This window comes from Strongylocentrotus purpuratus, unplaced genomic scaffold (assembly GCF_000002235.5).
Source record: "Strongylocentrotus purpuratus isolate Spur 01 unplaced genomic scaffold, Spur_5.0 spur5_scaffold_15, whole genome shotgun sequence".
In the NCBI taxonomy this organism is placed as follows: domain Eukaryota; kingdom Metazoa; phylum Echinodermata; class Echinoidea; order Camarodonta; family Strongylocentrotidae; genus Strongylocentrotus; species Strongylocentrotus purpuratus.
Window position 1 is genome coordinate 7199952 of NW_022145600.1, and position 15768 is coordinate 7215719.

General features: G+C 35.3%; 1 protein-coding gene across 1 annotated transcript; it reads left to right on the top strand.

Moving 5' to 3' along the window:
* Positions 1-75: 75 nt before the first annotated feature.
* Positions 76-10438, top strand: LOC762695 (polycomb group RING finger protein 6). Its single transcript, XM_030985468.1, has 10 exons — positions 76-207; positions 3872-3971; positions 4922-5018; positions 5557-5612; positions 6052-6111; positions 6614-6689; positions 7578-7605; positions 8182-8280; positions 9376-9456; positions 9911-10438. Exons 1-10 carry the CDS (start codon positions 172-174, stop codon positions 9971-9973), a joined length of 696 nt encoding a protein of 231 aa, XP_030841328.1. The 5' UTR covers positions 76-171; the 3' UTR covers positions 9974-10438.
* The last annotated feature ends 5330 nt before the right edge of the window (positions 10439-15768 follow it).

Genomic DNA, 15768 nt, shown 5'->3' on the forward strand with positions numbered 1-15768 from the left:
CCCCCCCCCCCCCGCACCTAGGCGATAGCACACCCACATGTCTTTTTTAATTTTGCGCCCTCTATCAAGCTATGATGAACATGTATGCAGCTAGGGCATGTTGAATTGAACTAGAAATATATCTAGGCCTACCGCTTTTTCATTATTTTCCTCCTGTCTGGGTACTTCAAAATGTCTCGCCGAATTCTGAGAGGCCAACAAGTGCCGGTAAGAAAGCGTGGAGTTGGAAGATGACATAATCTGTGAGAAATTAACTTCATAATGTGACTCTCGTTTTTCATTTTCGTGTTGTTTATCTAGACCTAGAAGGTCTACCCACTTTATTTTTATGCAAGGGGACCCGGTCAAGCTAAAGTTGTTTTTTTTTTTTTTGGGGGGGGGGGGGGGAGGGAGGGCAGACAAATAAGTAAAGAACAGAAGTGAAATTTATATCGCCTTACATATTTTGAAATGGAAAAATACCTTTCTGTAGATCTAGATGATCTAGAGACAGAGTAAAGGAGCCCGTAATCGGCCAGTTCCCGTTTTTGGCCGATTGGTTGGATGCAAGGTAAAATCACTCTAAAATACATCGCACAATAGCATAACACATATCCCACTCATACCATACCATGCCAGTGTCACTGAAGAACCACATTTGCAATGAAAAATATATCCTAAAATATCACATTTTAGCGATGTAATCGGCGGTCCCGCTACCCGAATCTGAAAAATCGAGTATCTTACGCGTGTATGTAAGAAATATGGGTACCATAAAATCAGCTTTATTTCAAGTATTTTTCAGATTTAGAGCCCGATTTTGTGTTAGTCGCAAGCTCAAAAGTATCTCATCGCATGTATTAAATCAATGCAGCCGGACCCTGCCACGCACACACGATATGTCTGTCTAATTCAGATTCAAACTTCCGATCACCGATGTGCCTGTCTTCGGCCAGGCGAGCACCAGGGAGCTCCGGCGTGGGATACCTGCTCCGCCCGCTTGTGCTATACATCAGCGCGGAAACGCACGGCGCGCGCGAGCGCTTCCTATTGACTTTGTACATGCGGCCGTAAACTGAAACGCTCGGCCGATAACTGGCTCCAAAACAGTGAAAATTGAAATGAATATTGTCATGGCAATTCGTGATTTTTTTCTGGGATTCTTTTTTTGTTTAAATAATAATAATATTTGCTTTATGATTTGAACACAAAATGATAATAAATAGGAAGTAAAGGGTCCTAAAAAAAGGATTTTGTCTTAAGTGGCCGAAAACGGGCTCCTTTACTCTATTTGACATTTGAGAATGGAAATAAAAAGAATCAAAATCAACAGACAACAATTTGTTTGTTGATTCAGAGGTGCTACTGTAGTTTCGTATCCATTTGTTTAGCAGTTTCATATCCATTCTTAGCAAAGGAATTTTAGCCCAATTTTTTCCTAATTTTAATCATAATCATATATTGCATTTACCACCTGAATTTGGATCACATCCGACATCGGGAAGCCTCCGTTTAGGGCTTCGATGTCGACGTCGTCGCTCAGTACCATCTCCGCGCTATAGCTTTGCAACTCAAACTGAAGCTACCAGTCTAAAATTATGCAAGCTTCTCGTATAATTTATGGTATCGTGCATGTGCGTAATACCATAAACATACGCGAAGTTTGCATAATTTTAGACTGATAGCTTCAGTTTGCGTTGCAAAGCTATAGCGCGGAGACGGTACTGAGCGACGACGTCGACATCGAAGCCCTAAACGGAGGCTTCCCGATGTCGGATGTGATCCAAATTCAGGTGGTAAATGCAATATATGATTATGATTAAAATTAGTAAAAAATTGGGCTAAAATTCCTTTGCTAAGAATCGATATTAAACTGGTAAAAAAACTGCTTAAAAAAAGGGATACGAAACTACACTAGCGCCGATTCAGAAAGATTTCCTTTTGCGACAGCCACCTAGGCTATTCACTATGTCATCTAAGTTCTAACCTTAACCCTATTTTATCATGTTTTATAGGGCTGCGACGAGTAGTCGAATACTCTCACTGTTGACAACTACACTAGTACGATTCCTCGTACTCGAATATTCGGCCGCAAAAAAACAAAAGAAAACAAAAAATAAATAAATAAAAAATTCCCGGTCACCTGGCACTGTCCAGGCCAACGCTTACCCGTGCCAGGGAGAGCGCCGGCCGCCGGCATGGTACCGTCGGTAAAAATGTTTCCCAGCTCAATCGCTGTCAAACTCACCACTCATAAACTGGGACCAAATGTCCAGATTTCTGTTTGGACTCGGAGGAAAATGGATTATTCTGCCTTCTTTGATTTTTAAAACAGCATTGTTTACTGTTATTATTATTAAATCGGCGCCTTCAACTGCAACTCAAAGTAAAATTGCGTGAGTTTTCGGAGACGGACCTGGGATACTGCTCCTGTAGTACGGTGGTTGCAAAAATTTTTTTAAAAATGGCGTCCGAGTACTCGAGTAGTTGTCAACAGGGCAAGTACTTGAGTATTCGACTACTCGTCACAGCCTTAGTATACGCAGACAAAATGCTTCCTCAAAAAAAAGGATCTTCCACATTTTTAAAGTTTTTTTTTCTCCTGCCCTCTGCGCTGGTGATGCAAAAAAAGAAATTCTGCGTGATAAAACACCCCCAGTTCACTGCTTCCCAAGAATTTATTGCTCATAACGTGAAAGTCTCTGTACAAAATCAATGTAAAATGCATCAAGAAAATTACAGCGGAATCCATATTTCGCATCTCCAGCGTGCAGGTTGGAAATCAGAATCATCAGCGAAAATAAGGATGATCCTTATTTTTGTGGACGCTTCTGTCTGTGTTTACAAAGACGATCCTAGTTTGTACGGACGATCCTTATTCTTGGACCGCCGCCCCTACTGCACACTCGTACCCATACATGTTGGACCATTACTTAAAGGGCAAGTCCACTCCAAAAAAAATTATTTTCAATAAAAGCAGAAAAATCAGACAAACCAATCAAAAAAGTTTGAGCAAAATCTGATAACTAATAAGAAAGTTATGAATTTTTGATGACATGAAAAACTTTGAAAATCACAAGACAAATTGGCAACTCACTCATGAGTATGTGACGTCATTGCCTCACTATCCACAAATTGTTATCTTTATATTGATAACATAAATTTCCTATTTTCCCCCTCAGAATCTTATTTCTTCACACCAGCATCCAAGTTAGGTTGATAGTAATATGTTTTTGTGTGGATACACTAATATAGAGTAATTTTTTCAGTTAACTCATTAAAAATGCTAATTTTGATAAACTATTTATATAAAAGTCAATTATTATGAATATAATATACTCAGAAAATGTATCGATTGTTCAAAGTTCATAAAATATTTCGTAAAATGTCATGCATGCAATATCATACAAATCACATAACTTGGGCTACTGGTAAGCCTAAGGCATGGAGAAATCAAGTTTTGGGGGACAAAAAGGGAAATTAATGGGATTAAAATATATAAAGAAATTGAGGACATGACATCACAAACTGATAACCAAATTGTCAATTTGTGTAGTGATTCTCATTGTTCCATGCTTTTACATACTTTTTCAAAATTCATAACTCCTCTTATTAGTTATCCAATTTAAGTAAACATTTCTGTGTAGGACATTTTTCTAAGACACCCTCTACTATCTGTACTGATTCTCAAATTTGCCAAACACCACTGTATAGAAGTGTTTGAAAAAAGAGTGTTTAATATTCATAATTTTAATTTTGTAAATATAGCTATCTCCTAAAAATGACATGGAAAAACAAACAGCAAACATGTGGAGTAAAAAGAACCCCCCTCCCCCTCCGTAAAAAAGAGGTTCACATAAAAATACAAAGTTGTATATTTCTATTCAAACAGATCTACATTCGGCTGACAGAAGTGAATCAGTACATTACATGTCACCTGTGTGGAGGCTACCTGATTGATGCTACAACTTTAACAGAGTGCCTTCATACATGTAAGTATCAAAAGGGTTGCTCAGTGATTCTCCCTCTTCCAACCTTTATTCTAGTTCGAGACATTTCTGTAGACCTGCAGCCCATGAGACCGACAGCCCATGACACTGATGACACACAAGACAGGAATCACATGAGGCTAGCGGTCTATGAGACCGGCATTCACTATGAACATGACTGACAAAGAAAGCAGACAAAATATACAGTTTCTCAGGTAGACAAAGGAACATACCTTCAATGCTATTATGTAAAAAGTGAATATGCATGTGACACCTGTTCTACACATTTTTACATAATAGCAGTGAAGGGATGTTCCTTTGTCTACCTGAGGAACTGTATATTTTGTCCGCTTTCTTTGTCAGTCATGTTCATAGTGATTAGCTCTTTCTTTTAGGCCGTTGGGCCTCAAAGGCTGTCAGTCAGTCAGTCAGTCAGTCAGTCATGAGTCGTTGGTATCATGGACTGTCAGCCACCTAGTGTAGACTCCTAGTTATCCCAAGAACGATGTCATTCTATCATCCCATTTCAGAGATGACAGCTATTGGAAAGGTAGGAACTAGGTTGCAGGGCTTACACGTAGGGTCAAGGGAATGTGTATTGAATCTCCTACAAATATATATTTATATATTACAGATATATTAAAGTTTGAAGTTGTAGTCTATTTATTCCACATTTTACATTAAAAAACAGTTTAATTTTTTAAATTTCTATACAGGGATATTAGAGTAGATTTCACACAAGAAAAATGAAAAAATTAAAGATTTCAAATCAAGTATAATGTACTGAGTAACACTATATGTTATAGCATTATGATATTTTCAGTATAATCTTTTAATTTGCATTGTAAATAAAATTTATTCTACATTTAAAAAAGTGATTTAAAATTCCTTTAAAAATTGTATCATTAGTGTCATTATTTTGTGTGTGTACATTCTCTTTTTTCCCATTTCAGTTTGTAAGAGTTGCCTTATTATGTATATCAAGAAAAATGAACTTTGTCCAACTTGTGATGTCCTTATTCATCCCTCAAATCCAGTCCTAAGCCTCAAGTAAGTGGATATATCCTTTTCTTATTATCTTTATGTCTCACTTTACTTTTTTTCTGTTAGTTTGCAGTATTTTTAAAGTCTTGGGGTGTGCATAAGGGTACATATTTTTAACCTGTAATTTTTAAGATTATAAACTGATTTATTTTCATTATTTAATAAGTTTTGATGTAACTGTTAATACGCGTAATGTTATAAAGACATGTTTTCTTCAGGCCTATATAACACTGAGCTAGGTATTATTATATTACCTTTTAAACTTGTATTTTACATCATTTATATACTTACATTTTGATACTGTTTTAGGGCTCTTGCATACTTACGATTTTTCTCAAGGCTTGATGGATTAACCTATTAATGGGTGTACAAGTCTCGCACAAAGCAAACCGTAGTCCTATCAAGAAATACCCCCTAGTCTCCCAGAGAGTCTTCGGATGAGGGAAATGTAAAATAATGACTTTACCATTACGCTACTACTACGCGTCTGCACTACTATGGATCTGTAACGTTGACCATTTCATTGTCTATTTCTGCACCATAGGCTGGATCGAACGATACAGGAAATTGTCTACAAACTACTGCCGTATATCGAGGAAGGTAAAAATTGTCTTGAAATTTGTTTAAATGTCTTTCAAAACAAAATTGTTTAAACTACATGTACAGGTATATATGTATCTCTTAGTTAGGTATGCCTGCAAGTTATGATTTTGTGCTATTAGATGAAAGAATAATGCTTTAAAATTGACGGTCATTAATATGTAAGCCATGTTTCAAACATGTAGCTATGATATCTAAAGGTCATAAGGTACTCAAGTTACAAGCGAATTCATTAATTAGTAAAATGATGTAACCAATATTGAACTGCACAGCAATGGAACCTTTCTTACAAGTTATGCATTTCAGTTGTGAAAGTACATCATGGAAGTTACATCACTGGTTGTTGCTTTGTTTTTGCATGTGCCATCAATTGTGAAAGAAGTTTTTTTTATCATTTTGAATACAATTGAAGCCATCTTTTTTGTTTACCATTTTGCAGATGAGAAAGCTAGGGAGGTGAGATTCTGGAAAGAGAGAAATCTTGAGCAACCACAGAAAGGTAAACATTGTCCTATAAACATAGTCCCCCTGTTAATCCTTCAGTAGCTTACTGAAACCTAATATATTTTTCTCTCTTTGTACTTAATGAAAAACGATAAAGAGCAAATAATATCAACCTATTAAATATGAAACCTGCTCGATGTATTACTTAAGCTATAAATTGTGTGAGTTATACCAATATGATAGTTTGTCCTGAGACTGAAGATGCATAGTAGTGGGCTCTCATTGGGAGTTTGACACTATTCAGGAGGTGTTTACAACAGGCCTTATGTAATGCTCTGCATTTCCCATCCATTCCCCCATATGGTAAAGTCCCTCACCCGAAGACTCTTCAAGAGACCAGGGCTATATCCTGCTGGGATTACTGGTTTGCTGTGTGTGAGACCTGCACACCCATTTATGGTATTTCCTGGATGTCTGGTATCAGCAAATTATGACCTTCTGCACTTGGAAACTGACCAACATCTATATTTAATATTATGATGATTTTTGTTTTACAGAACTGCCATCCCCAGAGCCTGTGGTAGCGCCAAGAAATACTGAGCTTCACGTTGCGGTTCTCCTGGAGTATGCAGGGTAAGCCTGTGACTTGACCATAGTTACTTCATTTGTTATTTCATTATCATCATCATCATCATCCCTCGGTCCCCTCTACAGGGTGTGGGGGGGGGGGGGGGTCAGGTATCGTCATTACAGCTCTCCGTGTTGTCCTGTCTAGCCATTCAATTTCCAATTTCCAGTTGTTCCTAATTACAATCCATCCACCTCTTCCTGGGTCTTTCTTTCTTTCGCCTTCCATCCTCCTTTCTCTCTGCTGCTTCATATTTTGTCACAAGATTCAAGATTCAAGATAATTTATTGTCATGTAAAAAATAAAAAAAATTTGCCTTCGGACATTTAAAGGTGCTATACATGTACAAACAAATATAAATATATAAATACAGACAAAATAATTACATTTCAACATAGCATTTAACAATCATCACAATTTTAAGAAAGGTTGCATTAAAAGAATAAGATAAAACTGAGGAAAAGGCAGTGCAGTTTAAAAAAGTGCAATTGAACAAAAAAGTAGGTACCGAGTCTTCTGCTCATGAACTTTTTTTGGGTAGATATTTGCCTTATGATTTCCTATTGTATTGTTTAATCTGCTATTTTGGTATAAAATTTTAAACTTGTGTACATATAAGATGCTTTTTTTAATGTATTGTGTATTGTGCTTCAGTAACATTATGTTAATTACGTTTTTGAAATTGAGCTTCCCTTCTGTTTAATGTAGAAGCTTTCTTTAGCTATTAACTGTTCATGTTGAGCTTGTGAGATGGGCATTTTTGGATTCACAATATCGCATTGCAATACAATGAAAGATATAATGATGTCAGTCATGTAAAAAGAAATTATGATGCTTTTGGAAGGTCGTGAATTGGTAGTGACACAGTTGTTGTTATTTATTCCTGTTTACAGGTCATCGGAAGGCTGTCCAACTTTCAAGGTATGTCTACTTCGGACTTTGGAGAAGAAGAAAAAAGAATAATATCCAATCTTGAAATGATCAAGAGCATCTAATCAAGCAGTTAAATTTCATAAACAAAAAGTTGACAGAAAGAATCATTCTAAAATTAAGTTTAATCCGAAAGTTAAATTTGACTGCAGGATGTGAAATTTTTAAGAAGTTATTTTGATGTGCATACAGATAACATTCACTCCCCTATCCTTTTGCATGATATTTTCCCTTCACTCTCTTTCTCTTTCAAGCTTTGCCTTATATACCCTTTAAAGCGTATCTGCCATAGTTTACAGGAGGGATTAGACTGCCCTGCAAGGTCACTAGACAGGTGGTTATCTCATCAACTCAGCTCTCAGTTAACATAAGAAAAAGAGGATCATGGGGGACCAATGGTTACCGATTAGGCATGGTTTGTTATATAGAGGGCACAAGTAGCTACAAGTAGTGTAGTGGGCCTTTAACCTATTATTTTCCTGTCCTGTTCCTCACTTAGTATTTCTTTCCCTCTCCTTTCAGGTTTGATTTCTTATTTGTCAACCCTCTCTCTTTTTTTCTCCGCAGCCTCTGCCAAAGAAGTATATTCTTGTACCAAACCGTGTCACTGTGAGTCAGATACAGAGGTTCATCACCCACAAGTTGAACATTCAAAGTCCTCTTGAGGTAAGAGGTGTAACTTGGTATACAAGGTGTCCTTGTTTTACATGATAGAACATTTAGAAGATTACTATATTAGGTTTTATATATCTAAATCTTTGGATGTATTATGGTACATTATATTATTTACTCTATGCATTATAATATGCCATGTATTACAAGAAGAAAAAAGAGTGTTTCTGCTGTATATAATTCCCTTCTGTTTTGCTATATGCACTGCATTGTACATTGATTTATATGATATATATGTTTACAAACAGAATATTGATTTGTTTCATTACATTGTAAATTGATTTATATGTTTATAAACAGAATATTGATGTACATCTATGAAGTTTAATAAATACAATACAATACATGTTCCCATATGACAGCAGATTTTTTTTTCTTCAGATTTTAGGGGGGTGGGGGTTGTGTTTGTTTTCCTTGTTAAGGTCATAAAGCATGTATAGTCCCTGGGATTCATGGTAGTGTATTTCTGGAAAATTAAGGTTTGAAAACAAAAAGTTTTCTGAACACAGTATCCTTGCTCTCATGCAGAAATCAGGCTTGAAAAGATGAAATAAGCTATGAAATGTCACCAAAAATGACACAAATTTTCACTTCCTAAACTACCGTACCGTAGGGCGAAGTCTCTTTGACGATGGAGGGATAGAATTATATTATCAAAGGGATCGTTTAACAATGTTAAATCTGAGATGCATGGCCCTCTATGTGTTATCAGTGTCTGTGATATGGTGTAATATTGAAGCCCTAAAAAATTGCACTTCAAAATGGTCATGAAGTGCCTCCAAAAAGTAAAATTCTTTGAGTGACTGGTCTTACCATACTCGTTTTCTGTAATAGACTGTAGTGTTATGAAAACCGTTAGAAAAATGCAAAATTTGATTTCAATTTCCAATCATAAATATCTTGACAATCAGACAGGCGACCGGCTTGTAAAAGTCATGGGGCTCCTGACTGACCTAAAGGTTTATAATTATTATTGCAGCATGAGCTAAATCCAGGATTTAGTTTCAGAATCTGAGACAAAGTTACCCAATCCCTTTAAGTGCAAGCTCTCATCACAAACCACTGATATATTCTGTCTTGATATGATAGGTGGACGTTCTCTGTGAGGAAGACATCTTAGAACCAGACGTTACTTTGAAACAGATTTGGGCTCAGAGCACAGAAGAGCAGGTAAATAAATAACTCTTTATTATTCAAATGTGGGTAATAAATTCTGCACAGTTTGTGCGAAGTACTCATTTGCATAACTAGTGGTAATCCAACATTGGAAGTACGTAAATTTGTCATAAAAATATGCAAGAGAGAGACCATTTGGCGACAATTGCTCCTCTGTCAGTTTGGTATGCGAGTCAAATTCGTAGTTTCAACTCTGGACCCCGCACTATATACTTCACTCTAGCCCTAACCTTAAATATAACCTAAACCCCATTGCAATCTTGGCTACTTTACATAATCTTTGAAAAAATAAAGCCTAAAGCAAATATTGCTGTTGAAAATAGATCACCCGGGGAATAAATAAATGTTGGGTAGACCCCCACATGCATAGCTTCAATTTACCACATTTACATGACAAATTGACCACTATTTATCAAGTATGCTCATATTTTGTTTGATTTTGTTCCAGATGGAAGACGGAATGCTGTGCCTGTATTATAGCATATCAAACACCCAGGAAGAACCCAGCTGATACAGATTCACCATCACCTTCAATTCGTTTAACTCGCTGCTCACCTGCCCAGAGCTAGTGAAGATAGTCAGGTGACCTTGAAGGAAATGTCACATGATCATGATATTACTGTTCAAGGCATGTGGCTTGGCAGTATAGTACAGTACTTGCAAACGTGCCTGAGATGATCTTACCGAAAGCTATGTTTATTTAAAGGTGTAGGGTCAGCACAAAGAAACTCACTTCAAAACTGCTACTGTCATATTTGATCTAAGGGAGTCTTAATTAACTGTCATGAAATTTGCAGTACACATCAAGCAACATACCAAAAATATCTGTGTAAAGTGTTTTTTATTAAAAGTTTGCTAACTTCATGCTGTAGCTAGCTGTTATTCATTTTGCATACTTCTAATTGCGTCATTATTTTGTATTACAAAAGGTCCAAATTATTTTTTAAAATTCTGGTGGGATTTCATCAAGACCTAAACAAGGTTCAAGTTTATTTATCTGACCAGGGGGGTGTTTCACAAATATTCTAAGTCAAACTTAACTCCAAGTTGGACTTCAATATTATGGAGAGCCATTTGTAGCCTTATAATGAAATATATTCATAAGCAAAAATTAAAGTATTTTAGACTTTTCATACATTCCACATCAAGAACACGAAATCTCCCATGATTATAGAAAATATGAATAATTTGAATCAACATTTTATGCCTTTAAAAATAACTTTTACAAAATATTTTCAAGGATACTAATGTCTTTCCATAATTATAAAGTCCAACTTAGGATCTTAAAGGGAAATCCAACCCAAACAGACATCTACTAGTACTCTAAAAGAAAGCAGAAAAATCAGAGAAGCCAAACGATGAAAGTTTCAATTAAATCTGACTAAATGTAAAAAAGTTATGAATTTTAGAAAGTTGTCATCACTATACCTATGGTCACTTTAATTTGGACGAGGCGGTTATGTCAATGTGATGTAGTGCCAGCCTACTTTCCCATCTATTCCAACATATAATGAATGATATTTTTGTACGCGGCCGAAATGGGAGAGTTATCCACGTCCCAGTCACAATCCAGTGACCAAACTACCAATTTGAAATTTGCATAGAATAGTGATCTCATATTTCAAACATTCATAACTTCCTTGCTATTGTTCCGATTCATTTATTTATGTTTGTTATTTTTCTGCTTTCATACAAATCAACTTATTACAAGGGTTGGATTGCCCTTTAACTCTAAAAAGTTCAGAATGCAATTCTTCATTTTCTGTCTATATGTTTATATTGTGTTCGTAACTCGTTTTCAAACTTTATACATGTTTTTGTTCTGTTCCTTATTTTGATCAATGAATTCTGAAGAAAATAAAAATAAAAACTGTATATTTTATATCTATTTTTTATAATAAAATGTCCATATTATGGAACAGTAATGATGCACTTTGATCTGTTTTGTGTCCTATCTTACTTTTACATGCAAAGTACACAATTTAATTGCAAGATCTCACTTCAGATGACAAAGCCGTTTTTAGGTTAAGCAGTTTCTTTGAATAGGTGTCATTGATACATGTAGCTCACTATATAATATTATATCAGTATTTCAGTGTATTTTCGACTGGAGTAAACACCCAAGGTCTGTATTCTACTTATTCACTTAAACCAGAGATGGAAGGGGGGGGGGGGTGGAGGATGGAGAGACTTGGTGTTAAATATGAGAGGAAAAGAATTGAAGTGAGAGCGAGCGAGAGAGAGTGCAAAAGAAAGGGGAAGAAAGGGAGGGAGAGAGAGACGGTGTGATAAAATAGGAGGAAAAGAATTGAAGTATTTAAAGAGCAAGAGAGAGGGAGGGGGAGGGGGAGAGAGGGAGGGAGAAAGATAGTGGGAAATACATGGAGCGAGTGGAAATGGATGAAAAGAACAAAATATTGTTTCTCACCCCTGACAATCAAGGTTTATGTAACACCCACAAAAAACAACAACACACTAACAAATACCAGAAAAATATGCATTTATTGCACAAAACAAATACATCATCAAAATCACAGTTGAAAGACAAAACATTTTAAGGCATGTGTGTAAATAAACAATGTTTCAGTGAAACTATTAAAACATACATTATTAACTACAATATGGCCACTATAAAATAACAAACATGAACTGCAAACAAGAGATTAAAAAATAACTTCCTAAAACTATAAGAACAATTTATCTTATAACGTAATAATATATTATGATTTACAATGACAAGATAAAACAGAATTCAAATTTTCATGTATCACCTAGGTTGTGAAATTACATATCTTGAATAACATTGACTGCAAATGGTCAGAAACATTCTTAGAATACAAAATTGGAAGCTCCTTTGGACTAATTAAGTTTATCAGAATTATATAATCCTAATTTACATATGAACTGTTTTACCATAAAACACATGGGTAAGGAACAAGAATCATAACAGAAATAGTTCATATCAATTTGATCACTGGATATTTTAAAGAATGTTTACTTCAGAAATGCAATTTTATTTTGGTAATTACAAAATTATATAAAATATTTACGGTATCAAAATGATTGGAACATACTCCATGCATATTTGTGTTTGTATTAAAAAAAAAAGAAGGTATATCTTCATTCTACACATGTATACACAATATCACTTAAAGATTTCAATTCAATTCAATTCAATTTTGGTTTCATTGTAAAAAAAAGAAAGTCTGGAGACTAATATTGATATTTTTCCTGTAAAATAGAAGAAAACATGAAATAAGGTTATAAATTTGCATTTACATATATAGCAGCGTTTAAAATTTGGTTTCAACAACATATATTGTAAATATACATGAGAAATATCTCTAAGATCCCTGAAAGTTATAAATAGAATAAGAAATGATTTTAAATTCACACGTCCAATTAATATAAATTTGCACAAGTGGAAACAGCAGGAACAGCATCAGAGAAAGTCTGGAAATACCCATAATTTTTTTTTTTAAAGTAAGGAATTTTCAAAAGTTGCGATCCCTATTGTTACAGATATCTCCAATTGGCAATGCAGTATGTCATACAGAATGAACTCTCTGATGAACATGACTACACCCCACTCTCCTTCATTTCTTAAGTGCCAGTCAGACTTTATCAGTAATGAGAATATCAATAAATTGTTCCCTCATCATTCCCCTCATGTATGTCAAAAGACACTGTCTGAAAAATAATATCATACATGTAAGTCAGACCTCAATAATTTATGCCAACGAATCTCCTTCTTAGATTCTTCCATCTTTGTGGATCATTGGACAAGCGATTTGTGTAGGACAGACCATAACGATCTGTAAGCAAATAATTTCACTCTTCAGATGTGACATCAGTTCGTCATGAGGAATGTGTCCATCATACATGTATTAGATTGACAGAAATACACCATTTTGATGTTATGATCATGTTTATCATTATCCTTATCATCGCTTCATATATATATTTTAGCTACAGTTAAAGGTAAAGACCAGTATTGGTAACGCCCCAATTTCAAAAAATGAAATGGAAGCTCTCATTACCAATCATGTGAAAGAATATGTTTTGACTAATACATGATGATAAAAAATTTGCCGGGAAACCGCCTACTAATTCATATATTTGGTCAATTTATTTCTCTCATGGTCGTGTGAGAGAGATAGGGTAGTCCCATATACATCTTTCTGTGTATAGTGCTTGTAACTTTACGAAGAATGGGCCAAATTTCTTATCATTTTGATGATTCCAGAACCTTGCAGATGCTAGATGCTAGATGATCAACCTTTTCTGATCGATTCCACAACGTTTCTTTCACAATGCAATCGCATGACCATTACTGGTCTTTACCTTTAACAACTAAATTATTCATATCCCTTGTAAATTTGATGTTTTTTTTTTTTTTTCATATCTCAAGATTCAAGAATGAAAGGTGGACTGGTTGAATTGGGGCCTTTGTTGAATGCTTTTAGACATAAGCTTTAAATATGTCACATTCTCAAGAAACATAAATTGGGACATATCAATTTTGACATACCGTACCTAAAAATGACAAAAATTAGTAAGGGTATGAATAATCTATTTATTAACTGTACATTACATTCAGATTATAAATCATCATGGTCTGACCCAGCCCTCATTATGGAGTAGAGAATTGTTGTCATTATTTTACATACGTGTACATGTATATTAAGTGGAGGGTAACATTCCCTCACACAAACATATCTTTGTTGATTTTTGTTGCGTTTTACTCGGGCCAAATTTTTATCAAAGGAAACGTCACCCCTACTAATAACTTAACTTATTATGAGCGATTTATAATATTCTTGCCTATTAACCTAAAAGATTCCTGACCAAAGTGTATGAGAGAGGCTTAAAGCAAGAATAATGTACAGTTTCTTAGCACGACATGATCATCGCCATTTTCTTGATAACGTGACATACTATGTGAAGTTGTTTATCAAGTAAATGTATTCAAATTAATGGATGCTTCCTTCCCAAGTGTGTGCGGTGGGTGAAGCATTTCATTCACCTGCTATATTGATAATAATAATATTCTGCTTTTATATAGCGCTTAATACAATGCCTCAGACTCTAAGCCATTTACAAATATGCTATTATCCTTTATAGTACAATTGCCAGAACCGAAATTGCATAAATAAGTTAGTGCTCTTTTGGGGTGAAGGTTTCTCATAAGTGATATAGATTTGCTATATTTTAATATTTTTTAATGAATTAGTTACAATTGTTCCCGCGTTAAATATTTGGCATGCATGATATGATGATACACATTTTTGGTGCATACAACTTCAACACATTTTCAAGACAATGGCTGCGCCCATGTCATGCTATAAAAGGCATCACATCATGCCAAGAATATCTTCATTTATATACCTCCTGTACATTTTTGTAAGGAATATTGTACATCAAGTGCAGGAATACATCTCACTTTTTCCAGAATATCTACACTTATTCTTTGGGGTGAGGTTTCCTTTAAAGCAGAACTGCACTACTTGTAGCTACTTGCGCCCTCTATATAGCCAACAGAGCGGTACCCGTTGATCCCCATGGTTTCCTTTTTCTTATGTTAATTGAGAGCTCAGTGATTTGATGAGATAACAACTTGCCAGTGACCACGCAGGGAGGTCTAATCCCTCTTGGCCAAACTAAAGGCATGGCACACAGAATTATTGATTGTAAGTCATGTCATCAAACCACTGCTCTTGAAAATCACTTCAAGTAATTTTAAATAAAGCATACTTCTGAAAGTATGTATTGATAGTACAGTAAAAATCACTAATAATCTTAAAATATGCTTTTCCCTTCAGCTAACTACATGAATTTGTGCTATAATATAAGCTATCAGGTTTATTATATCTTAACCTGAAGTTAAAGGGAAATCCAACCTTACCAGACATCTACTCTAAGAAAAAGCAGAAAAATCAGAGAAGCAGACTACTGGTAGTGAAAGTTTGAATTAAATTGGACAAACAATAAGAACCTTATGAATTTTTGAAAGGTGTAAGCACTGTACGTATGGGCACTTCAAATTGACTGAATGGGTAATGTCACTGTTTGAAGTGCCGGACTACTGAGTTCCCCATTTGTTTCAACACACAAAATGATTAGAAAGTCTACTTTTTCAAAATGTTTCATTTGGGAGGGTCTATTCATTTTAGATGACCAGTGATACTAGGCTATCCATAATATATTTTGAGTGGCCGGGTGTTTTAGAGGAGAAGGCACTTATGAGGAAAAGCGAATTAATGATATCTGTGTACACGACAAACGGGAGAGTGAGGTAGTCATGAC